This window comes from Rhamphochromis longiceps, linkage group LG19 (genome assembly GCF_057381845.1).
Source record: "Rhamphochromis longiceps isolate RC_006_pf linkage group LG19, R_longiceps_female_GT1.1, whole genome shotgun sequence".
Taxonomy (NCBI): Eukaryota; Metazoa; Chordata; class Actinopteri; order Cichliformes; family Cichlidae; genus Rhamphochromis; species Rhamphochromis longiceps.
This window is the reverse complement of record NC_140575.1, coordinates 6767761-6793886: the sequence shown is the minus strand read 5'-3', so window position 1 is coordinate 6793886 and position 26126 is coordinate 6767761. Positions and strand designations below refer to the sequence as shown.

Below are 26126 nucleotides of genomic sequence, written 5' to 3'. Positions count from 1 at the left end.
TAACATAGTGTACGCTGTTAAGTGCAGGAGGATTGCTATGATTTATACATTAGGGAAACCAAACTAGGGCTGCTCGATTATGGCAAAAATGATAATCACGATTATTTTCACTGAAATTGAGATCACGATTATTTGACGATATTTATTTAACCCTTTAAGACCTACTATAGAACCAAGTCCACCAGAGCTTATATTATTTTTATTTATTTATTTTACATGCTGTAGTGCCATTTGTGGGAGCATTTCAAGTTGCTATACATCAATACAACTGTTATAGCCCATATTTTAATAATATGTATGCATTAAGTGCATAGTAATTACATAAATTGCAAAAAAGTGCAATAAACTACAAAAAAAATTGAAAATCGCTTTTGTTTTGTTTACATATATTTCTACTTGGAGAAGTTTAAGAGGTTTATCCCTCAAAACTTTAAATACAATAAAGTTGCAGACATGACAATGTGGAGACGACATCTGCGTACCATCAGTGATGTTGTTTTGGTGTCCGTGCAGAGGATAACGCCTACTAAGAAAATGCCCACCACAGCCACAGCCTGTTCACCAGCTGCTATCTCACAAGTAAGACTCAAGAATAACGAGCAAAATTACTGAACTTATCCTCCACGCTTGGAAACCATAAAAGGGAATTACGTATTAATTCTTGATTTGTGTTCAGAAGCAAATTTCTTAGTTTGTACAATGCAGGGCTTCACCACATGATTCTGTCTCTCAAGGTTGAGAGACTGAAGGATAAATATAGGGTTATTTCAGTGAAGTTGCCAACTGTAACCACTGTAACAAAGAAAAACAAAACTGTGCATTTTTTTCTTTTTCAAAGAAGAAATGCTGCTGTCACCAGTTCCTCAAAGTCTCTGCAGACAGGCCACCAGCTTTCTACATGTTCAGCTTCTGTTCACTCCCACAGAGAGAGAAGTGTGCAAGTGTGCATGACAGATGCAGCACGGGAACACTCCTGCTCTGGCTATAACGCTGTCCAAATTTCACTTTGAAAGACATCACGCCACCTACTCACTTCTCCACTCACAGGCTTGTGACGACATCGACCGAGAGAGCGCACCTCACTGCATTATCGGTGTTACATTACTTTTAAACGTGAGAAGCTAACAGACAGCTCCTCCTCATTTATTTATAATATACGATACATGTTATGGTAACTGAATTCTAATTCCTTTCAATGGAATTATACAAATATTGATTACCCCCGAAAAGTAACGAATTTCTAATAAATTAATTCCCAAGAGATGCAGAAGTGAAAACAGTGTGACGGTAAATGTTTGGATGGTGTGTTCGGGTGTGGCTGTAAATTGGAGTTTCCCTCTCAGCTGCTCTGACAGTCAGACACTGAGCTCAGTGTTGGAAACTCAGAGCCTCCCACTGTCTACATGCAGATGGACAGGAAGAAACCCTTGGTCAAAGTCTGCCCTCACACCTGCCACACACACACACACACACACACACACACACACACACACACACACACACACACACACACACACACAAGCGCACATGTATGCCACTCAACAAGGCAGAATTTCAAACATAAAAATACTTGCATGGGAAAATAATCTCTGTGAAAGATGATTTTCTTCATTGAACCAAGAGCTGAAAACAGTTTGTTGAACATGCAAACCTATAAAAGGCAAGACCACATTTTTTTTATTTATTTATTTTCTCACAAGCTGATCTTAGCGAGATATCAGATCCGAGTAATGAGATGGAGAAATCGAAAAATTCCCAATCGCTAATCTGCGGAAGACCTCTGTTGTAAAAGACTGTTTGTGCATCAGTGCATGCTAAATCTTTATCCGCTGATTAATATGCAGCTGCTGATTTTTCCAGCCTCGCCTTTGAAGTGAGTAGCTCCAGAGGAGAGAAGAGAGCACTTTGATCTGAGCGTTCGAAAAGAAAGTAAAAAAAAAAGAAGTCACACAGCAGCAGCGGCAGCGAATGCCACGTTGCTATCACTCATTAACAGGGATATGAGTGGTCTTGAAGAGGAAAAACATGCTGCTTTGTAGTTTTTCCTTTCTTCTTCTTTTAGCCATGAATAAAGCATAAGGAGTACATGCTGTCTCTCTCAGTTCATTCTAAGGTCACTCATTAATGTGGGTAATTAGTTTCAAGACTTGTGGCCTCTTTGTGTGTCTCCTTATCCTCTGTCTACAGATTAATACTTTAACACACAGCTGAATGCTCTCTTCTCACTGTAATGAAGGCAGACGCCTGAGGAATACAGGATGATTATTTCTCTGTCTGGAATTGAGCAACACCATGCACAATCTAATGTTTTATTTCATTCAGTATCCCAGTAGGGCTACATTTATCATCATTTTTTTCCTGCTTGTTCTTTTATTATTCTATACACACCACAAAACACCTCTAAAATTAATGCTTTGTCCAGTCAATTTATTAAGCACAACTAGATACTGGATGGCTCAGTTCTTTGAATAAAGGTTGCTCAGTGGCACATACGCTAACTCACGTAACGTCTGGCTCACGGAAAGTGCTCAGTCGGCCTGAGAGCCGTGCAAAAAGTCCCGGTCCCTAGCAGACTGCCATTAGGAAACACCACACACACATACACAACAATTTATAAAAGAAAACAAAGTTGGAACTGAAATTTCATCACAAATTTTAAACTGTCTTGTGCACTACCTGTTCCTCAACAAAGTAATCACATTACATGTATATGAACATAGAGGGCGAGACACTGAACTGTGGTTCAACACCCTGACAAAAAGCAATCAGCCACCAGCACCAACCACGAGGAGCCTAAGAAACACAGAAACATCGGCACAGCATGTTTTCATTGTCAAACACACTGACCACAAGGTAAAGAGCATGTACGCACACACACACCTGAAAATCATAGTTTCCTTGGAAACAGTCCATTGGCTCTATTATGGTATAATGAATGTGTTTTTTCCCACCCACATGTAAGAAGGTCTCATGTTACCATGGTGCCATCTGTCTGTCCTGATTGGCTGGGAGGACAAGAACATCTCGGGGTTGAGAGATGATGAAGAAAGAAAAACAAGTCAAAAGTGGTTTCATTTGGAGCGGAGCTCCAAGAAAGACAGTCAAACAGCCAGGGCTCTGGGTTCACTAGTCTATGAATATGCAGCACTGAGCCAGGTGCAAATGCTCTATTCATGCAACCCTGAGGTCCCAAACGTGGTTCCTGTGAACTCGAATGAGGAGACGGCACAAACACACTCACCATAAGGTATTGAGCAAATCTGAGCATTTTTAACTGCAAGAAGAAGGAGAATCATAAATTCCCCTCATTAATACTTTGTAGAGACAAAACTGATGAGCTAGAGCTTCACTGAAATATTCTGCCGTAGCTGTTTTGAGCTGAAGCAAACCTAAATGATGGTGATAACACCACCGAGCTTTACCACTTTATGACATCTTCTTTTGATAAGAGAAATATTTTCAAGTAAAGCCAGTTTTTTTTTAGTTTGTCTGGTTTAAAGATTCAAAGAATTATTCAATGAATTATTAACCATGTGCAGCTTTTCACCAGCTATCTGAAACATACTAAAAAAAATCAAAAACCAAAACAAAGCCATATTTACAGGGAAGCTGCCATGTGTGCTGAGCCAGTCTATCCCTGTGAGGTGAATGACTGTTCCAGCAAAGCTTCTAAAAGGAGCTGGTCTCGGTTAGATGTGTCAGTGAGGAAACGCTCAGGTAACATTTTCCAATCAGCGTGGCTCACTAGCTTGTCTTATTTTAAAGAACAGGAGCTGTATGAAGCCTGTTAAAGCCTTAACTTTAATCAAAGATATCCCTCAACAGCACGTATTTTTGTCTAACTGAGGAATAACTTGATTATATTGCGATGTACTGTGAAATTTTCTTTGAATATGACTTCCTGTGAAGTATTCTAAGCCTTAAATGTCTTAGCAACAAAACTATTAATGCTTCATGCATTGCTGGGAAACCAGGATTTACAATACTAGTGCTGAGCTCCCATCTGCTGGTAAAATGCTGCATTACCACGGCAACACCAGAGGACTGCTGCTACACCGGAGGCTCGGGAATCTTTATAGAGCCTATGACGTAACCTACACAAGTGGCCAACATTGTGGCCGGCTTTATGTGGTGCATTATGTGTTAATTAAAGTGTGGTTGTGTCCCAGTGTTTTATATGTGCTGCCAGTTCTGATAAAAACATATGAAATTTGGGGACTTTTCCCTCCTGAGTGCCCACTCTTTGTTGTGGTAAGTTTATTTCTGTTGCCAGAGGGAAAAGACATCTTTCACCACATTTGTACATTCCCTCACGTCCACTCCAGGGGTTTCAGGAATCTCACTCAAGGAATTTGCTGACATTTGTGAATCTTTACATTAGGGGTGTCAGTCATAAGATCGGATGGAGCTGATAATATCAAGGCAGATGTTTGACTTTTAACTGTATTTTCATAAGTTGTACGGCTTTTTATGTTGATAAAGAACTAACTGAATGCCATTCATATACACCAAAGTAATTCAGTAACAGATAAACAACTACATGACTGAAGTTGCTATTTTTTCACTACTGACTATATCATCGGTACTCGCTCGCTTGAGTCAAACTGAATGATTAGCTACATTTCTCAGTGTAAAACCTTTACCACACAGTTAAAAAAATTCAAGCACAAATGCTGACTATTTTAATATTTATGATTTTAGGAGTTAGAAGTAAATGCATGTTCCACATACAGATCATAAGTGGTATATTAAACGCATGTAAATAGAAGTGAAAATATTGATTGAATCTCTGAATATTTTCCGTTTTCCAACTACACCTTCAACTTTACAACATAAAAAACAGCAGTGCTCACATTATCTATTCAATTGTGCACCAACACTAATTTACAAAGAGCCTTTGCCACCTCGCTCTTACTCCCATACTGGTAACTACATGTACACGGAAACAATGAGATTTTAAATGACTCTGCTATTACTACAGATAAATATTTCTCTTTTCTTATTTGAAAAACAGCACCTACACTTATTGTATTATATCATGTAAAACAAAAATCTATATGAAATTTTCTAAGTTTCTTGTTGCAAAGTCTATCGAACTACTAAACAAATCCGCTAACAAACCACTAAGAAAAGCAACACTATTTAAAGGTTACACAAGACAAGCATCAAAGAAATAAATAGAAGATAAATAAAAAGAGGCAGAAAGTGGCCACTGTCCCAGCAGAGGGCCCAGAGCAACAGCAGTGGTTCAGCACCTAATTAAGGCACCTGCCCAGTGTTTTTCATGCTACCTTGTGCTTCCTGACCTGCTCTGCCCAACAATCAGATGACCCCCTAGGAGCAAGCACTTTGGTGACAGTGGGAAGGACAAACTCCCTTCTAACAGGAAGAAACCTCTGACAGAACCAGGCTCAGGGAGGGGCGGGGCCATCTGCTGTGACCGGTTGTGGTGAGTCTCACATGCTGGGAGAAGGTAAGGTCTGAGAGGAGATGGGGTGAGGATAAGCCAAAGAAGCTTGTCTCTCCCCGTCCACCTCACACCAGCTAAAAAACAACCTGGATTCATTTGGTCTGTTTCACTGTGCTGACTTCAGCTTTTTGTATTTTGTTTCTTCTGTCCCGATTTAACATAATTCGTAGTTGATTTGTACGTTTCAGCTTGAGAATCTCTGGACTCCTTCATTTGTGTTCCTATTTAAGATCCTTTCTAACTTAGTTAGAAAATATAGGGGATATAATTTGACCACGCAGTTTAGAGGCATAACAGGTAATGTCTCAGGGTAAAACAAGCTCTGGAGTCTTTGTAACGTTCACCAACCGTAATACCGAGTATAAATCCCTAATGAACAGAATACATCACAGGAAAATGTTGAGAAATTAAAGCTCTCCAACTTTTAACCTACTTTCTTTTGCTGGCGGCGGAGTTTCAGTGATTCCTCCTTCCCTGGCCATGCTGTTTCTCCTCTTCCTCACTTCCTTCTACTCTAATTTTAATCTTCTCTACAATTTGACCAGTGAAGAACTTGACTGCTTCACTCTCTCCTTCATCCCTCAGTCCTCCTGCTCCTGTAAATGCAACCGGATCCCTCAGTCTGAGCTGCTTTGTGCCCAGTGTGAGCCATCAATCAGCACAGCCTTCCTGTCTCCCAGTGGGCGAGGCAGATGTGTCTTCCTGAATACCACCAAGGCACAACAACGAGGAGGAAGGCAGAGAAAGCGAATACACAACTGGACTACAGAGCTCACAACCGCTTATTTGTAATATTTGCTTTTATATTTAGAATCAGGAAGGTGAGTGAGGATGAGAAGCTTAGTTCTTAACACAACTTTTAAGTTCAATAGCAGCATTTAACATGCCCCCCCCCCCCCCCCCCCCCCCCCCCCAACATAGGCATTGTGACTAAACTTGCAATAACAACTTTTGGCCACCTGGGGCAGCACAAACAACAGTTGATGTGGAATATTTAGTGTTTGGATTTTGTTTATTAATCATTAGGACTTCCATTAGTTTCTGCCTTGGCAACATCTTCCCAGGGTTTGCTGTTATGCTTTGTAAGTAAACAGTATAATCAAAACAATGTCATTAAATTAGGCAACATAATTCATATATTATTAAATTATTAATGATGCTGTTGATGACTTGGCACATTTAAAATGGATTAACTGATAATGCAAGAGAGGTCCATGATGCAGTGTAGATGTCATCTTATCTTATTAAAAAAATGTTTTTTGAAGTGGCCACAGGAGTACGCTACGGTATCAGACACAAGTTTTATAGGACATATAAAAACAAAGCTTTTTCCTTTTCGCTACATGGTAACTAACGCTAAACAGCATGACGCACAGGTTAACCAGGCTTTCAGCTCAATGTTAAACTGGACAGGTGCTGCTAGCCCTCAGATGCAGCAGGACGCATGTCAGCAATTAAAAATAGTTCAGGATTCATCCATTATTCATTGTTAATGTGGGCATCAGTCGTAGGTTTTAGCCATTCGAGCTGCAGCAAGCAAACAAACGCCAATAAATCATCCACACACACAGTACCTGCTCAGCAGCAGAGACAGCTAAAGACTGACTACTGAGCACAGAGGAACACTGAGCTCATCATAAGTCAGATATGTCCATCAGAGGGTGGTAAAGCCCCCAAACAAAATTAAACCAGAGAGAACAGTGGACCCAAATTTTCTCTGTTTGCCGGACAGCCAAAAAAGAACTCTTGTGCCCCCCTGTGGACACTTTTGACTGTGGCCGATACCTGCTGTAGCTTCAGTTTACTTTCTACTCTACTCTTGCGAGAAATTTTTAGTGACTTCAATAAGCCTGTAAGGCAAAGCAACAGCGACTGGCTATGTGGGCCTGCTTTCTAATAGGGCACTATAACTCCACCATTAGGCCTTTATTCTTAAAAAAGAGGGGAAATGGGTTTCAAGGCAGTTTAAATGTCCTAATACTACTAATCACACACACACAGCAACACACAGCAGAAGCAGCAGCAGCAACATTAGATCGTATTGAGAGCCCTCCTCCACAGCGGGGAGGAGAGAGCCATGAATAAGACATTGAAGCAGTCTGTAACTAGGCCACAATAACCAGAAACAGCCTCTCGTGCATGGCTAACTGCTTCCTACTGTTTTGCGGAGCATGCTGAGCATTGCTTTGATGCTGTTCTGAATCTTGTCTTAGCATCACTGACAGGTTAAGATGTAAACATCCAGTATAAGCCATCTCAAAAAGTCTCTGGCTGCTGTTCCACACATCTATTGATTTTTTATGATTCCCAATAATTCTTGACTTACAGATGAGTTTCTCGTTTTCAGTAACATGTTTTTCATTCTCAGAGTCACAGCTGACACAGTAAACTGTATGTGAAAGTTTTTTTGGCAGCTCATGTAGGACAACTTCCAATTTAAGCAGAAATAAGCCTATTCCTTGGTCGGTGTCTCACCTGGGGTGGGTTTTAAGACAACGGCTACTCACCAGCATCACCAGGCTAAAAAAAAAAAAGACACTAAATCTTAACATGACAACCTGCCTGTGGTCTTTCACACAGCCTCCACTTGCATGTATTTAAGCAACTATCTGGTCTCCTTCTGTCAAAGTAAGTGTCCTCTAAATCGTGACAGAAGGATCTTTTTAGTAGTCAAGCCTCCTGACAAATATGAAATATACCAGAGCTAACAATACCTATTGCAAATGTGGCCTGAGCATGAGGAAGCACACTTATGCTTTGCAATGTCCTCCTGCATGCATCAGTGCCCATGATTTTATTGTTTTGTCTAAGTAAATCGACTGCACACTAAAATATATTAAATAAAATGTTATCAGTAAACTAAATTCTACAACAAAAATAACAACACTTTGCCTGTCACCTAACATGGCCATTTGGCGTTACTGCTGCAGGATATTCACGTTATACCCAAACGAACAGAATCAGCTTTTTGGAGCTGCATCTGAAGTCTCATGATACAGACTTAACTGACCTGCACATAAGCCTTTATGCTTTTTTTGCATTTTGTTGCATTTCACCAACATCTATTTCCTCAAAATCAATTTTTATTATTAACAATAGTGACAGCAAAATATTTCTACATACAAAGGGCTACAGTTTTAAAGTCGTTGAAGAGCAAGCCTCGCATAGATATCATATGTACAGCTGCTGAGTTACTCTCTATTTGAATGAATGAATGAATATGCCATGTTGGAGTTCTGTAGTTCTAATACTCTGCTTGAAAGACACAGGGTAACTCGACAGTTCAACTTGAACTTGCAAACTATTTTTATGCAACAGTTTACATTAAAATGAAATATAGTAAAATATGACACGTGTTTCTGGCTTTAATTTATGAAACAAAACGACGTCTCCGTGTCTGTTTCTGAACCACTTCTACCTGACAAACCATCATTGTCCCCACCACCTGCGCCGCCTGACTGACAGAGCAGCCTAAAGGGAGGCTCTGCTTTTGGGAAACCCACTGGCAGAAGAAAGGGAAACCCCGTGTAACATCCAGCACATCCCGCTACATTCTATCAACGTCCTTACCGATATATATTGCAATGTCTCTCATATTATATGCTCTTCATGTGCAATTAGCTATTATTCCCAACTGTGCGAGCAAAATAGGCGTCCTTGAAGTGGCCATGATGAGGCAACTATTAACTCTCCGGAGTATCACAAATTTGCTGTAAGCCCCAGCAGAACGATTGACATTATTAATTAAATTCGCTTAAACGATGACTGGAAAAGGTTCTTTAAGAGCAACAGTCTCGCTCCATATGAAAAATATCTGTAGCAAATCAAAGGAATTGATAAATTGGCCTTCATGTACTGGCGCTCCCAGTCAGTCAAAATAAACCAGGAGGGGAGCCTGAAAACAGCAGACAGGGAGAAAAAAAAGCAAACTAAAAACATTAGATGCAGTCACACGGTGAGGAGGTGGGTATACTTACTGTCAGAGGCCATGGCTGTGGCTGTTTCCCTTCAGACTACGAGCAGAATCGGATGTATCATCGGAGGAGAGGGGGCAGCAAGCATCCCCGCCGCTCCTCATCCTCCAGACCCGCAGATCTGCAGTCACACAGCGGTGAGCGGTGAGGCGTTCACTGACTGTGGGACATTTGAATAATTTAAATAGTCAATCGGTTATTTGTTTTACAACTCAATATTTTGTGATCTTGTTATTTTATTTTATTTCATTTATTGGCCAAATAGGTGTAAGTTATAATGAGTTAACAAAATTTTTTCACATATACAGTCAGTACTATGTAAAACTCTTGTGCAAACACACCAAAATGCAGAGTTTGTACAGTTCTAATAAGGTTGAAAGTCAATATTTAATATTACAATTTTTAATCTTCAACACAGCCTGAACTTCCTTAGGCGAGCTTTCTTAGAATTTCCTTAAATAGTCTTCAGGAACAGTTCTCCAGGCTTCTTCAGAGACATTTTAAAAACGCGTGAAGGAAAAATTCTAGTTTATTCTCACATTTAGATTAAGTGGTTACAAGTTCACTGTAGAACTTTGCATAGCCTTGTATTTCTTAGGTGAAGGATGCATGTGTCAATATGACCTGCTTAGCTTAACTATGTTATCTGCTGTGCTGACTGTATGAAACTCCCAGGGAGGCAAGTGCCGGGTGCTTCCTGGAGCATAGTGTGGAAGCTCTCTGCCCAGCAACAGCGCAGGTGGACAAGAAACTATTGTTACTGAAACGATACAGAGAGTTGTGTGTGAAAAGGGAGCTGCGACGTCTCAAGGGCAGAGCTCTCCTGACTGTGTAACTGTGATGGTCGATGTCTGTTTTTCTCTCCTGCATGCAATAATTAAAAAGCTTGACCACAGCTGACCTCGTTGCAGACTTTCCACCACAGCTTTCTTGGATGTTTGCTGCCTAATGCTGAGGTCTGGGCTCTCATTTTGTCAAAATGTATAGTTCAAGCATATAAAAGTCATATTTAAAAAAAATCTGTCATACATTATTTATAAATTAGTCCATTACTTAATTTATTAATCACTAAAAATGTCAAAAAAAATGAAAACAAAGTGCTAAATAGTAAATTTACAGTTCTAAAGCTGCTAAACATAGCTTAGGCTAAAATTGCATTTACAAACCTCCCTCCAGCTGACATCTTGGCATTTGCCCGAAAATTATAAGCACTGCGAGGAAAAAACAAATCAAGCAAAAAGAAGATAATGAAAAACAAATTTGAGGTTATACTAAATAGCAAGACAGGCTACTGAAAACCAGATGTCCACATTTTCAAACACATGGAATGTTACACAAGAAAGAGACAGACAACTGTAAAACAATGAGTTTTTATAGTAAACTATCAAATTTGATCAAATATTGAAATATATAAACACATGAATGAAAATGCTTCAGCAGACGGTGTTTCCTTCAGAGAGAAAGCTACATGGCGATAAGCTTTACTATGAACAATGTTTCTATTAATTTACTGTAACTGTAATGTAACCACCAATGAATTGATTAAAAAATAATTTAAAAGCATGATAAAAAAAAAAAGGTAAAGATGTCAACATGATTTATTACAATAGCAAAGCACATATCAGACTTCAGTGGATGCTCTGAACAGCAGCTCCAGTGTTGTGCAGTTTCTTCAGGACCACTTGAACTTTTTGTACTGTTTCGGTTTATCTTCAAGAAAAAGAACATAAAGAGCACAAGCCAGCCAATGAAAACACAGCAGAGGCCAGTGAGCAAACACACGAAATATAAACGAGCCTGATCACGCTTACCATCACCAGCAGACTCGAGCTGTGCAAGCCGACTGATCTTAGTGGTCGTCATTGCTTCCGTCCACAAGTCACCTGAGAAGTACAAAGGGTTCATTCATAAAGAGTTTCCATGTAATAAAATTCTATTCTAATTCTATTTTAATAATCAGCAGATGGAAAATATAAAGCATAGTGTACATGTGCAGTGATTTATAGATTAAATCCAGGCTGTTTCTGTGTGTTTTTAGCACTTCAGTGTCACTGTTTAATTTTACCGGTGCCTCGGAGGACTTGTATCCGCAATAAAGAACGGAAGGGTGATAGCAATAATAGTTTTTTATTTATTTATTAAAATATGGCATCTTAAAGCATGCTGATAATTTCCTACAACTTACTGAAGGTAAGTCTAATGCAAACCAGTTTGTCAATGTCAAGGTCAGGGCCTGGGATCGCACATAAAGCAGGGACAGGTGTGAAATGTTTATCTTTAGTGGTTACAGGAAGATTACCTGAAATATGGAGATTTTCACTGGTTCTGGCTTTGAGTGACGGCTTGGTTATTCTGGAGCGACCTAACGTGGGGGCGGATCTGGCCTCGTAATTGGTGGAATCCACTTCCACCTGGCGGTGACGCCTTGACTTGGAGGCCTGAGGGGAAAAAAACATATATAAAATAATAAATTGTCACAATAAATATAAAAATCAGTAAAGACTGTATCCACTGACACAAACCTCTGCTGCTTGTCCGTACGCCTTCGATTTGATGGAAGCAAGGAGCCCTGCCCTTTTGGAGCACTGAGGACACACACAAAGACAGCGGGTCAACAGAGGCGTCTCTGGAGAAAGTTACAGCATCTTTGGAAAACTCCAACAGCTTTCTGACTTCCTGTGATTCATCACCTAAACCTGCAAGAGACATGATGTAAGACACTGAAATGGCTATCTCACCTCCTGCTGGGATGATGTTCCCTCACTGCTGTCCTCTTCTTCGTCCACACTGTCCTGTCAGGACAAAACACGACACAGCGTCACATCAGAGGTGGGAAAAAACACACAAAAAGTGAAGCTATAACATGGTAAAATAAACTGTTACAACAGGAGATATGTTCTGTTTTCAGACCTTCCTTTTCTGCCAATTGTAGAAGTCGACCACAGCGCTGCGAAGCTGAGGGACGAGGTTTTTACGGATCAGGCTGACGGACGGATCTTGCTGCGCTGATGTCAGAGAGAGGGTGGATGCCTTCAGATTCTCATAGTGCTGGTGAATGTTGTCCATTTCCTGCAAGACAACAAAGATACCTGTTTGCTATGTTGTGTTGTTGATGTCCACCCCGCTTTTCACAAACCGCAGTATTTTTATTTTGAAATCTGAAAGGATGCTCCATGTCATTCCTGTGTTCACTTTCCTGCCCTCCTATGCAGCTAAAATCACTTTGTGTTGAGTATTTTTAACGTCACAGAGAGAATAGGATGCTTCTGCAGAGAAATGCAGCCTGAAATGTGATGCAGCTTGACTGCTATGTAACTACATTTGGTGGGGTTTGGGTAGTAGGGGGAAGGAAGGGTCGACTTACTTCCAGCAGCTCGATGTTAACCAGCTCCTGTGGACGGGACACTCGCTCCATGAACTCCTCATGCATTGGCGACCTTTCCACCTTCCTCTTCTTATTGTAGGTGAGCTGGGGGAAGGAAAGAAGAAATATCTACTCTAACTAGTGATGTAATGTTTCTAGCCTTGGATGGACCACAATTCCTGTCAGCTGAGAGCAGAATTCTGAGGTTGCTGTGGGCACAATATCATGGAAGATGAAAATAAAATAAAATAGATCCACATTAAAATATATTTAAAATATTTAGACAGGAAACTAACCAGAGAGGGTGTGGCGGTGAAGTGGAACGCTTTACAGAACATGAGCTGCTGGAGGATGTAGATCACGTCGAAGTGCTGAGCAACTGTAGCGTCTTTCTCAAACGTCTTCACGTCCGCCCAGTCTTTCAGTGCCAGACGGATCTGCAGCCAGAGACACAGCAAGAGCTTTATTTCAAGTTTGCTGATCACTTTAAGGAGAAAGTACATGTGCTGTCGGTCCTGACCTGCTCAGAGGGTGACGCATTCTGGCACTGATACAAGCTGTACAGGAGGTAAAGTCCTCCTACTCGGATCTGGAAGCTGAAGGGTGGCAGGAAGAAGACAGAGGCCACGTCCAGTATCAGACGACTGAATTTTCGCTTCTCGTGGTTCACAGTGCCACTGCAGCGAGAGAAACATACAACACTGAGAAAGGATTTCTCCAGTAAGGGGTCTAAGAGCTCAGTGGTGCTGCTGCTGCTGGTGGTGTGATGCATGATCTCCAGTTTAATTTTTTAAATGTAATTTATTCGGTTGTTTCCTGTGTGTTTATCCATGTTTTCACCATTGAGATTATTTGTTCATGGCCCTTTCACCTTAATTATTCTGTACTTTGCTTTCCTGGAAATTAAGTGTGTCTATAAATTGGACACTTGTGTGTGAAATGTTTGCCTTTTAATAATAAAGATAATAAGGGTGACATGAACTTAAAGAAAATATTTCTCATTCTGACACACAAAAAACCTCAAAAGAATTTGGGTAAGACTCAAACCCTGTATTGGAAAACAAAGGGATGTTTTGAGCAGAAAACCTACTAGAAAATCTGTGAGAACTTCATCTCTCTCCATATTCTGGCGAAAATCTCGAAGCGGACGGACTGTGTTCGCTGGAAGCGCTTCAGGAGCTGCTCGCAGTCTGCTTTCACCTGTTTCCCGCAGAAATCCATCGTCCTGATGCCTCTACACACGAGTCAACGTGAAAACACAACGTCACAGAGCTTACGTCGTGGACATCATCAACTTTTATTTTTATTTACGTTTATTTTCAAGCTTCTGCAGCGAGAAAATGTCTCTTGGTTAGCGAGACCGAAATTTAAACACAAGATTAAACAACCGTCGAGCACTTAGTACGTCACCAGTCCTCGACGGCTGACGACACCTTCACTGACCGTCTTGAAAAATGGAGGTCACATTTTTTTAAGAACTTTATTTATGAACCTCGCTACAGACAAAAAGGCACCAACAATGGTTATTCAAGAAACTAATATACACAAAGTATAGCATTAAAAAGGAAAGAAAAAAGAATAACAAAAAGTGAAACGTGAAAAATAGACACAAAATGTGAAGAAATGACAAATCCTGCACTGTATCTGGAAAAGGTGGGGTCATCTTAAAATTTAATTTAATTTATTGAATAGAGAAACTATTACTGAATAGAGCAAACCGTGTTATTTGCAAGTTTTTGACTCTTAATCGGGAGTTTTTATTTGTTCAGTCATTTGTTACATGGTTTAGCTTTAAAATATCCACATTTATGAATAAAATATCTCCCTAATAACAACACAGTACTGATAACAGACTCCAAATTTAGATTTGCAATACATATCCATAAATTTAATTAGAGTGACTGCTAAATGTGGTAACCGAATCCCTCTGGACTGTAGCCAGCTACACATGTCATTCCAGCTTTCCCCGACTCACAATAGAAAAACAAGTGATCCAGACTTCTCATTTTCACAGATTATACACGTGTTCCCATCTAGATTACATTTTCATTTTAGGAATTCATTTATTCGGTACATCTCCTTTATGACTTTGGACTTTACTTCTTTTACTTTAGGATGAATGGGAAGTAAATATATCTATTCTTCGTATAAATTTAATTTCCTCACTGTTTTGTTTAACGATAGCTGTTGGAACTGACGCAGGTGAACCTGAACGTACCACACGGATATCCAGCGTCTGCCGGAAGTAAACAATCCTCAGCTGACGTGGAGCATACGCCGTCAGTCCAAGTCACAGAACAGGATTTAAACTCACCAGTAACTGCTGCTCTGTCTGCTTTTTTTCTTTTAAATAAGTTAAATGAAGTTTTCTGACTAATCTCCCAGAAGCTCTGACGACGTTTTCACAAAGCTTCTCAGCGAGGTAAGATGGCGGCATCGGAGGAGGCCAGCAGACCGTTCGCCGGGCTGTCAGACGTTTCCATCGCGGAGGACATCCCGGTGGAAGGGGACATCTCGGTGCCCGTCGGCCCGTCTAGAAGAGATGATGAATTCTCCACTCTGGACGAACCGGTTAAGGACACCATCATGAGGGACCTGCGGGCGGTGGGGAACAAGTTCATCCACGTCCTCTACCCGAAGCGGAGCTCGGCTCTGCTGCGGGACTGGGACCTGTGGGGCCCGCTGCTGCTTTGCGTCACGCTGGCTCTGCTGCTGCAGGGCGGTGCGGCCGACCACGAGGACCAGGGAGGACCGCAGTTCGCTGAGGTTAGAGGGTTCATCATCTCTGGATCCAACAGTTCAAACTTTACTGCGTATCCCTCCATGAATTAATGAGCCGTTTCAACCACATTTATAAAGTTATTAGTGAGTTCTGCTCATTACTACTAATATCGAACAGTAACATACACTGTGTCGCATGAAAATTCTTAAAAGTATTATTAGCTAAATGTAAATCGTAGATTATTCATGACAGGATTACAGATCGAGAGCTTCTGAGAGGAGGTGAATCACAGTGTCCGTGTGTCAGGGACTAAAATGAAGGGAGAACACATATAAAAGGGGAAAAGTGCGGTGTTTTTCCTATTATGTGTAAGATTGTGCCAAAAGTGCAATAGCTTAGAGCAGGGGAGTCAAACATAAGGCTCAGGGTCCAAAATTGGCCCAGCAAAGACTCCAGTCCAGCCCACTGGACGTCTTTGGAAAATGTGAATTGAATTAGCAAAATAATTCTACTTTATAATTACAGGAAAGTCTGGGCATTGAGCTCCAGGATTTATTTCTGTAATTTTAAACGTTTATTTCTTACAATTTAGGCCCAAAGAATTGTTGCGTTCATTTACCACAGCACCATTTCTTTACTATGTAGAACAGCTGAGACGCACTTCTCAAATATATTGAGATACCTCAGGGATTAAATGTGCAGTTTTTCTGTATTTTAAGTAAATGCCTCTGCTGACTCCCTGCTAACAAAAACATATTGTTCTTCCCAGGTCTTCGTCATCGTGTGGTTTGGCTCCATCATCATCACCCTCAACTCCAAGCTGCTGGGTGGCACCATCTCTTTCTTCCAGAGCCTGTGCGTGTTGGGATATTGCATCATGCCTCTTACAGTGGCCATGGTAGTGTGTAGGATTGTCCTGGTCATCAGCTCCGGGAGGGTCGTATTCGCAGTGCGGCTGGCGGTGGTCACGGCGTCCTTCGGCTGGTCGACTTTCGCGTCCACAGCCTTCCTCGCCGACAGCCAGCCTCCCAACCGCAAGGCACTGGTGGTGTACCCGGTGTTCCTCTTCTACTTTGTGATTGCGTGGATGATCTTGACATACTCGCCGCAACAGTAGGCGAAGGTTTTCTTGGAACGTCCACAACCGTAGACAGATACAGAATCTGCCTTTGAACAAAGATGAATAACTACTGAACTGACTGTGAGCAATTCTGAAACAGCATTTAGACATGAAGGACACCAAATTTAGGACTCTTTCTGGAGTAGTGGGGAATGTTGGGCTGCAGAGTGGAAAAGCTGATGAATATGTTCTTATTTTTCCAGTTTGTCTCGCTGATGTGTTTATGTTGTGTAAAAAGAAAAAACGTGTATGTGGAAATACTTCATGGATGTTTGGACTACCAGGGCTACAATGGTTATTTTTCTTTCTCTCTTGATCTCTCTGGGTGTGATCGAAATCTCCTGTCTTAAGAACATGGACAGCACACATTTTCACACTGAATTAATTTTTAACAACATTTAGCTGATCTGATTATGCAGCTTGACTAATTTCTTCTTTTATTTTATTTTTGTATTTTGTTGGGTTTTGTCTCAGCGGACAGTGGAGAGTTGACATGGAGGATTATAGGTAGACTGGTTTGAGCTTTTTGTGTGTTTTTTCCATCAATGTTTCCTCTTTGAAACCGTACAAAGCAAACCATAAAAATGCCAGATCCGGCTTTATTACTGACAGTTACAGTGAGTTAAGGATACAGTTGAGTAAAAGTGACAGACAGGGGTTTATCAGCTATAAATAAAGAAACTATATGATAGAATCTCTGCCCACCTCTTAGATTTTTTAGTAGTAAGCAGGTATTTCCTGTGAAACAGGCATGATGATAAGTGTGGAAGACCATGTATGCCAATAGAAAAGAAGTTGTTGTAAAATAATAAAATAATTAATTTACTTGACTCAAATAATTCAAGTAAAAAATTTAAAGAAATTGTAAAAGAGAAAAATATAACCATTCGAAATGTAGAGAATCATTATTTCATCAATTTTTTCTTAAAATATGTTTTTAATCAGATTTTATCTCTTTAATAAAAATATCAAATTCAAAATCATCAGGCAAACAAACTTAAAAAGAAACAACAACCCTGAATTTTTAACATTTTCTGTGTGATATTTCATACAACATGTGAAATAGACTTTTAAATCATAATTTAGTTTTTTTAATTTTGTACTCTGGATTTAAAATTTAAGATAGAGATTAGGTCAGGTCACAGGTGCAGAAGTCTAAGGAGAGATGACAAGCTCACTTTCTTCCCAACCATCTGCCAGCTCCTACGATGGAATACTTCGGCGCTCCCTAATTAGCTGAGAGATTTGCTCTCTTCAGCGTGTCGTGTGTCCTGGGGTATCCTCCTGGTCGGACGTACCATAAACAGCTCACCTAGTCAGGTCCATAAATGACCTCAAGTGGCTCATTTTGATGTGGAGGAGCGGTGGCTCTACTCTGAACCGCAGGCCTCACTCACCCAACCTTGAAATGAGATGAAGAATAAAAAAATAACCTGTTAAAAAAGAATAATAGGCTAAACATTTTCCAAGTTACATTTTTAATCTAAATGATGTGATAAAGAGACAAATGTAAAAAAGTTAGATGAAAAGTTGTACATTTATGTTATTTTGGAGGGAGTTAACTTTTCCATTTGACTTTTAATTCTTCAGTTGGACTTTGTTTGATCTTAGAATTTGGATTTTGTTTTTTTAAAGGTAAAAAAAAAAAAAATTTGAGTAAAGAAATTAACTTAAAGGTTGAGCTAATAGCAACAATAAGAAAGTTGGTATTTGGGTTGGTTTGGTCAGCTGGGATCAAGTAAGTCACATCTGTGGGAGAACTAGCAGTGAAAGAGAAGAGAGAATTGTATTAGATTTACACACCTGACCAACTGCTTCTTCATTCATAAGTGTTTTGTTGCAGCATATTGATGATGGGTCATAAATGGAAAATTTAAGACCACAATGTACTGCAGCTGTATTTTTTTGGGGTTGAACGGGCAAGGTAGGAAATTAGTAACTGAAACTAAGTTAATAAGAAACAAAACAATGATTGTGTCTTTAAATTTATATAAACACAATCTCACCCTTTTCATTTATGTGACCAGTCAGTAGACGAAGGACTGTCCTTTAGGAATGTGGGTTCATTTTTTCCTCGTTAATTATGTTTAAGTTTTAATCAATAAAATAAATATAAAAAACAACTGTTTAACTGACCTGATGTCAGTTAATGTTTCACAATGAACATTTTTTGAAAAGTACCATTACCTTATGCTTCCATGTGTTTTACTCGCGGACAAAAAAAGACTTCCTACGTCAGGTGTCTACACACATTTTCCATCACAACGAAAGGAAAAATAACTGGTTTTACAAACATGCAGGCAACTTATGACAGTAAGAGAGCACACACACTGCATATGTTGGTCTATTTTGGTATTAGTGACATAGACTGATTAAAAGAGACACAAAATTAAAAAACCCCAACACATTTTGCATCTCTCCGTGATCGTTTTATTTCCATCTAGCTGCATAAAGATATGAAACACTGGTAAGAAAACTATTTCAAGGCTGCTCTGCACTGACCACTCCTCATCTCCATTCCCCCAAATTCTCAGAGAAAGAAAAAAAAGACATGATAATTTCATTTCGATAAAATAAGCACCAAGACGACAACAAACTGGGGAATTGAAAGGAGATTTAAGTTGCCGAAAGACGCTGTGTTGAAAAGCTGACAGCAGGTTTCTTGAGTAATGACCCTGCATCAGTGTGGAAAAGCCTACAGGACTACAGGAAACCATCCCCCTCCAGCCAAGAACTTGTTCTAATGCACTTTTAAAAGGGACACATTCCTGCCCTTGTCCACACACTACCCCACCTCAGGTAAGAATACGCCTCTGTTAAACTTGATTTAGACTTCTACAGGAAACGTATGTCCTCACTTACGACATAACCAAAAACTCCTCTAACCCTACACCGCAACCTTTAATGCCATTTGGATCATTTCAGGCTGCATTGACCCGACATGTAGCTACATTTCTGTGGAGGTGCACTTCAGGCTACGTGGAAGGTTACATCATAGGTTTAAAAGAAGTTTCCGGTTATGGTGCAAGGTATGGCGTAGATTTCCCACTGAAGCATAGACCAAGCATTACCCTTCCTCCTGAAACTCAGCCTGCATACGTAACAAGTGAAGTAGTAGTGAAGTGACACAAAATCAGGAAAGCATCATGCCCAGAGAGAGTTTTGCCATTTCATTTTAAAGTCTGTTGTAACAAAAGGTGTTACAGACCCAGTACAACACACACACACACACACACACACACACACACACACACACACAGCCTGTGTTTGCAGGGAAGTGATGGTTTATTTTTCAGTGTGATTACACCACAAAAACTCCTACTCTTGCTCATGACAACGTTCCAGCTGTCGCGTCCCCACTGAAATAGGGAGAGCATGATTAGCAAATAGCTCCCAGATGCCCTGCCAGCCTCCCTGTCACCCCCCCCCCCCCCCCCCCCTCCTCTGCAGCGGAGCCACAGACCTCACCCCTCCACATCTGTGTTGACCCGCTGGCTTCTATCTAGACTTTTCAACCCTGTCAAACGCCATCATGCTTTCAAAGGTCCACCTAAATTCCAATCCCCAAAAAACACATCCATCATAGCATTAAATAACTACAGGCTTGTATCACTGACATTTGTAGTCATGCAGGCGTATGAACATCTGGCGCTGATCCATCTGAGGAGCATCACAGGACACGACCTGGATCGACCGGTATTTGGTTACCAGGCAAACAGATGGGGGACTTATGATTCTTTGTTAAATGAAGCAGGTAGATACACTGTAACCACCCTGCTGTTGATTTCTTCTGTGCATTTCAAGATACTTTTTCACCAGTTTTTTAATTTATCAGTGAGCAAATAACAATCATCACCTCAGTATAATAATACTCATAGCCTTAATATAAGGACTAGTAATCAGAAAGTAGAGGGAGTTTAATGAAACCATCACTACTGACCTGAGAGAAAGTGCACCTGTAAAAATTTGAGGGACGAATGTTGCTTGCAAAGAAAAAAAAGTGAGCCCAACAGAGAGTGGGAGTCCAGGAGGGAGCTTTGAATTGATGAAATGAATGTTTGTGACGCCAATACATGAATTCTGAACTTATGAATATGGTGGAAACAAACTAGGGAGAAAGTTGTGATGTGAATGTGCTTTAATTATTAAGGACATGTTACATGTAAAATAGGGACAACATTTATTAATTTGTAAACAAAAATAACATCTTTTCCACAGTACTGTTCCTCATCTGCAGTACTGTGGGGTCCAAATGACGTTTGCTACCAAAGCAAACAGGCTCCAAGTGACTAAATACAACAAAATAATTAGAATGTATCCATATACATTCATTCACAGGCTGAAATGCTTCTGATATATGGGGTTGTAATGATGATGAGGAGGAGGAAGGACGCTGTTTCTTATAACAGCAGTATATTCAGAATTTTGCCTCTTCCCTGCATCTCCTGCTTTACCTTGTAAAACCTCTGAATGACTGAAATTTGATGATGACCCTCTCTTCTCCTCTAACAGCTTACCTGTGGTATCATTAAATATGGACGGCACTCTTAGACATCCTGCAATAATTTCATAGTGTTCTGATGAGAGTGGGGCAATGTCAGTGTGTAAGTCTGCCAAAGCTACTTTTACGCATTCCCTGAGGTCATGAACACGTCGGCGCATTATGCTATGTGCTGTTCTAGCATGTATCCACCTCTTGAATTAGCTTCAATGCTAGCTGGCCCATTTGCTCCAGCACTTGTGTCAGCCTCCTCTATAAAAGTAGCCAACAAAAAAATGATTATTTCCAGTATCATTGCAGCAGCAACCTAAACAACATGGTGTTGTGTAGAATATTATAATAAAAAAGTAAAGTGATGTTTCCAGTGGAAAGTGCTCTTGAAATAACCCACTGTCTTCCTACAGTTTGCCCAGATGTCAGGCAACAGAGTTATATAGTCAGGAGCCCTTTTTAATGTGTCAATTTAAACTTTGCGCCACACAATTTGTGCCACGCACATCAGTCACAAGGCATTAAAAGTGTGTGTAATACCCCATTCTGACACAAGTGCTGCTTCTACTTTTGCTAAATTTTCAGCAGCATTTGCTGCAGGGAAAACAGAATGCAAAGAGCTGCTTGCGTGTATAAAATGGCACGTCACAGCTAGATACGTATCAGTGTTGATAGGGGTCCACATATCTGATGAACTAACTGCAGATGCCTTGGACACAATGACCATGGCTTTCTCTTTGGATGTGTGTCCTGAAAACCATAGTTTTCAGAGAAAATGGGGAAAATCCACGTCATTCTTCTCCCCTGATGAGGAAAGAAAAAGGCAATATTCAGTTACAGATGTCCCTAATTAAGTCACATTTTAAACATAAATTAATGGTGTCTAATACAAACGAACTGTGCAATTTTATGTTTGTATACAGTCTTATCACTGCGTCCTAAACGGCTTACCTGGATTTTTGAATCCAAGTTCTTTTGAACACAACAGACACTTCGCCTTTTAATATACCAGAAATTGGAAGAAATAAATAACAACACGGGATCCGCTGTGTACTTTATACTTTATTACTTAGTTTAATTACTAATAAATGACCTTATTACACAATACCTTATCAGGCGAGATCAGTTCAAAATCTCCCCAGAGAGGGGGAAATCTCCGCTTTCTTGCTGGTTTCATCACACAAAAGATTTGCCAAGAAAAGAGAAGAATTTGAATCGCACGCCAAACCTGTGAACCACTTCCTGAATCAGTCACGTGGTCATCACCACAAACCTCAAACGTGCTGGAGGAAAAAGGAAACATCATTAGCTAAAGACGAGCAGTCAGGTGAAGGCCGGCGTTCATTAGCCAAACCACACGCATGGATAACTTCACCCTGACTGAACCCATCAGCCTGTCCTGCGTGAGGCTAAACATCGACGTGCCTTCGATAGCTCAGTTGGTAGAGCGGAGGACTGTAGAGGCAGTAGCTGAAATCCTTAGGTCGCTGGTTCAAATCCGGCTCGAAGGACATACTTTTACACTAAATTGTCAAGAAGGCTATCGGTCATTGTAGTCTAAGGAGCTTTCAAAGAAAAGCGTCTGGACATCTTTAAGCTTCCTTCAAGACGTTTCACCTCTCATCTGAGAAGCTTCTTCAGTTCTAAGAGCAACTGGTGGAGATTTTAAGCCCTATGGGAGTGTCCCACCAGAGACTGAATTTTATGATGTCAGACAAAGTTGGAAGTCTGTTTGAAGTTCAAACATTAGCTGTACTTCATTGACTGTACTGACCTGAAGCATGTTCGCTTCTAATAATTGTTTACAAATAGAGAGTCATCGGGCCTCCCAGGTCACTAACTAATAACTGTTACTGCACTTATTGTGAATATTATGCATTATGCTGGACTCGGAGTGTTAAAAACAGCTTGAAATTCTCATGAGTTGTTTGCAAAAGAAAAATTACCATCATAATGCGGCTACCCCTTCGGCACCAGCTGTGGGCTCAAGGCCGGAGCTCAAGGCTGGAGCCGAACAAAAACTCCCTGATAACGACTGTGTTGAGTCTGTTCCTTCCCATTCCCTACCAGGCCACCTGGGTTGGCTGGAAGACTGTTTACTTAGCCTGGCAGGGCGAAGGACACTGTCTCAGCTGAACTATGGACACGCACACACATACATATACTGATAAGCACTCACCGACGCATCACCCTCCCTATCCAACGCCACCTCCAATGCTTACCTCCCCCATGATGTAGACATCGGGTCAGCTGGAGGCGCCGTCGAAAGATTGCAGCGGTCCCAGATCAGATGTACACACTGGAACTCTTTCCCATGTTGCTTGTCTGTGTTTATTGTGTTATGGTGTGTTGATACCTGTGCATTCCTGTATTATCCTTTTGTGTTCCACATTTCAATGTTTTTTTTCCTCGCTACCTGGCCTGACCTGTCTCCCCAATGTGATGTTTGTATTGTATGTACGGTCGGCAAGGTCTGTCATCTCGGTTGTGGGCAAAAGACCTGCAACTGACAAATAAAGGCTATCTCATCTCTCTCTCTTCTTCAGATTCTGTGCAGATTGCACTATTAAAGATCTGCAAACAGCAACATGTTTCTGCCTCTCTCCACACTTTTAAGGAGAGCAACACTAAAATAAATAGAAGCATACACTTCGACAATCCTGTATTAACGCCTGCATTAACACAGAATTTTAAAAAAGATAAATTACTGAGAGGACTGTAAATATTCTCACAGTATTCTCGGCTGACACTCACAAACTGTAAGCCAGCTGTTCCAGTGGGTTTTTTTGTTTGGTTTTTTTACTGAGTTTATTTCAAATGTTCAGGTTTCAAATCAGTCTGAATGATTCTTAATGATGTATTGTTCACAAATCTAGCCTACATGTGCACTACTCTATACAGCTTAACAACAAGTACTAATCTGTCAAACATTAAGGCAGCTGATGAAAATACTGGTGATAATGCCTCTTTCTGTTTTGCTCTGGTTTCCTGCAGGTGACTACAATGCAGCACAACTGAACCTGAATGGAAACCTGCAGCATTATCTCATCTTTGTAGTTCTCATAATACACTGAATAAATTCTAAATATTATAATGAATAATCCATGAAAGGGAAGAAACTTCTGGATCCAAGAATCCAGACCTAGCTGGGTCTGGCTGCTTGGCCTCACGCGTTTTTCCCCAAGGTGAATATAGCTGTTGATACAAAAGCAAACAAACAAAAAAAACTAAAACAAACGCCATATAACTATATATACGGCATAACAATTTCAAAGGACATATCAGACATTGGACAAAAAATAAAGGACTACATAGACATCATAAATGAAATTCCTTGATAAAAACTTTCCAGATTGTGATGTTGAGCGACTTTAATTCGGTTATTGAATTTCCGACCACATTCATTTTTTTGGGCCTGTTTCCATAAAATAAAGATTTTTTTCCCCCTAAATACAACATTCAACATACAAATACAACATTATGAGGACTAAAGCTCTGCTTGCAGATCAGTTTCCAGTATACCTGTTGAAACGAAATGATAATAATAATTTATAGAAGTCTTTTTTTTTTTTAGCAAGACTATAGCACTTGAAACTCGGGTTTCCGGTACGGATCCGTACCGGAAACCCGATCGGTACCCCGCATGCGCAAATCTTACGTTACTTCCTCTCTTTGCCAACATTGCGACATTCAATATATTTGAATGATACGGGAGGCACCAAGATGGCGGCTTGAACAGTCGTGTTTTTTCAGGAGCTCCGAAAGACCGCAAAATTTACTAAGTAACTTTATTCTCTTTCCACTCGAACTATAACTATGGATGCCCAAAAGGTTATTAAGAATGCAAAGCTGCAATTTGTGCCGTCAAACCCCATTGTTAAGACGTCGTCGCATGCTAAAGTCAGTGACCATGGCTATGCTAGCACTGAAGCTGCCAACGTGGGCCTAAACAAGCGAGAACGGGGAACAGACTCGGCGCCGCCAACTCCTTCAAAACAACCGCCAGAGGAGAAAAGAACAAAATCTTCAGAGAAGGAAGATGATATCTCCAATAAAACTATTTTTGAAGCCATTATGGGACTTGACAAAAAATTTGAAGCACAACTGGAGGATATCAAGGAACAAAACAAACAAAGTGCAGCTATGGTTGCCAGCTTGGCTAAGGCTGTAGAGTTTAATGCTGCAGAGATAGTTGATTGCAAATTGAAAGTTGTTAAACTGGCAAATACGAATGAACAGCTGCTTAAAGAAAATGAAGACTTGAAAAGAAGAGTGAGAGAACAAGAGCGCTACCGAATGAGGTGGTGCCTAAAACTGAAAGGGGTGAAGGAAGACAAAGATGAAAACATTAGAGTGAAGGTTTTGCAAACGCTTCAGAAGATTGCCCCTGACTTGAACTTAGAAGAGGCCGTTGATATTGTCCACCGCTTAGGGAAACGAGTTGATGGCAGAAACAGAAACATCATTATTCTATTCACACAGAGGCGAATTAAAGAAGAATTGTGGAGGCGCACCAAAGACTCTTCAACCTGCAAGCAAGAAGGCATCAGCTTCGCGGAGATGTTGCCGCAGGAGGACATACAAGATCGACAGCGCCTATGGCCTCTGGTGGAGGAAGCAAGACGTGCGGGTAAACGGGCCTACTTTCGTGGTCCACATGCCTTCATTGATGGACGCAAAGTTGAGGAAAGACAGGAGAACTAAAAATGACAAAAACTGAAATAGTGGAAACTTGTTTGCGGTCTGAGGAGCTCAGCATTTAGTACTTTTTTTTTCTTCTTTTTCTCACGTGGTGAGTGATATTCTGTCTATAGTTCATGTTGAATGTTAACATTTGTTTTGGTTCTTTAAATGTTAGGGGTTTAAGAGAATCTGTTAAAAGAAAAGCCTTATTTTTGTACTGCAAAGGTAAAAAATCAAACTGTATTTTTCTACAAGAGACTCATTCATCTGATAGTGATGTATCTTTTTGGTCAAACCAATG

General features: G+C 40.5%; 3 protein-coding genes and 1 non-coding gene across 5 annotated transcripts in view; 2 read left to right on the top strand and 2 right to left on the bottom strand.

The window, feature by feature from the left end:
- Positions 1 to 10657, bottom strand: part of syt16 (synaptotagmin XVI) — a 35982-nt gene extending 25325 nt beyond the window's left edge. Inside the window, exons 1-2 of one of the 2 annotated variants that reach the window (XM_085391206.1) lie at positions 10611 to 10657; positions 9448 to 9604 (exon numbers count right to left, since the gene is read on the bottom strand). In XM_085391206.1, the coding sequence (XP_085247332.1) occupies positions 9448 to 9460 (13 nt within the window). In that variant the 5' untranslated portion in view covers positions 9461 to 9604; positions 10611 to 10657. Of the gene's footprint in view, positions 1 to 5903; positions 5969 to 9447; positions 9605 to 10610 lie in introns of those variants that run through there. The other variant, XM_085391205.1, reaches the window with a different exon arrangement.
- A 211-nt stretch (positions 10658 to 10868) lies between these two features.
- Positions 10869 to 14228, bottom strand: snapc1b (small nuclear RNA activating complex, polypeptide 1b). Its single transcript, XM_085391207.1, has 10 exons — positions 13899 to 14228; positions 13329 to 13485; positions 13105 to 13245; positions 12809 to 12913; positions 12355 to 12513; positions 12183 to 12236; positions 11967 to 12029; positions 11744 to 11882; positions 11256 to 11327; positions 10869 to 11154 (listed from the first exon to the last, which is right to left on the bottom strand). Exons 1-10 carry the CDS (start codon positions 14027 to 14029, stop codon positions 11117 to 11119), a joined length of 1059 nt encoding a protein of 352 aa, XP_085247333.1. The 5' UTR covers positions 14030 to 14228; the 3' UTR covers positions 10869 to 11116.
- A 713-nt stretch (positions 14229 to 14941) lies between these two features.
- On the top strand, positions 14942 to 18773 carry yipf6 (Yip1 domain family, member 6). Its single transcript, XM_085391209.1, has 2 exons — positions 14942 to 15574; positions 16300 to 18773. The coding sequence occupies exons 1-2, from the start codon at positions 15236 to 15238 to the stop codon at positions 16645 to 16647; spliced, it is 687 nt and encodes a 228-aa protein (XP_085247335.1). The 5' UTR covers positions 14942 to 15235; the 3' UTR covers positions 16648 to 18773.
- Positions 18774 to 22566: 3793 nt separating this feature from the next.
- trnay-gua (transfer RNA tyrosine (anticodon GUA)) lies at positions 22567 to 22653 on the top strand. Its single transcript is given in 2 exon segments — positions 22567 to 22603; positions 22618 to 22653. It is a non-coding gene; the product is annotated as a tRNA-Tyr (tRNA).
- The last annotated feature ends 3473 nt before the right edge of the window (positions 22654 to 26126 follow it).

What these genes read in the sequence shown, in the direction of transcription:
- snapc1b (XM_085391207.1), bottom strand. Translation starts at nt 14,029, where the DNA reads ATGGATTTCTGCGGGAAACAGGTGAAAGCAGACTGCGAGCAGCTCCTG. An exon ending in TTAACATCGAGCTGCTGGAA is followed by an intron (nt 12,514 to 12,808) that starts GTAAGTCGACCC and finishes GTTGTCTTGCAG; the next exon opens with GAAATGGACAACATTCACCA. An exon ending in GAACATCATCCCAGCAGGAG is followed by an intron (nt 12,030 to 12,182) that starts GTGAGATAGCCA and finishes GTGTGTCCTCAG; the next exon opens with TGCTCCAAAAGGGCAGGGCT.
- yipf6 (XM_085391209.1), top strand. Translation starts at nt 15,236, where the DNA reads ATGGCGGCATCGGAGGAGGCCAGCAGACCGTTCGCCGGGCTGTCAGAC. An exon ending in GAGGACCGCAGTTCGCTGAG is followed by an intron (nt 15,575 to 16,299) that starts GTTAGAGGGTTC and finishes TGTTCTTCCCAG; the next exon opens with GTCTTCGTCATCGTGTGGTT.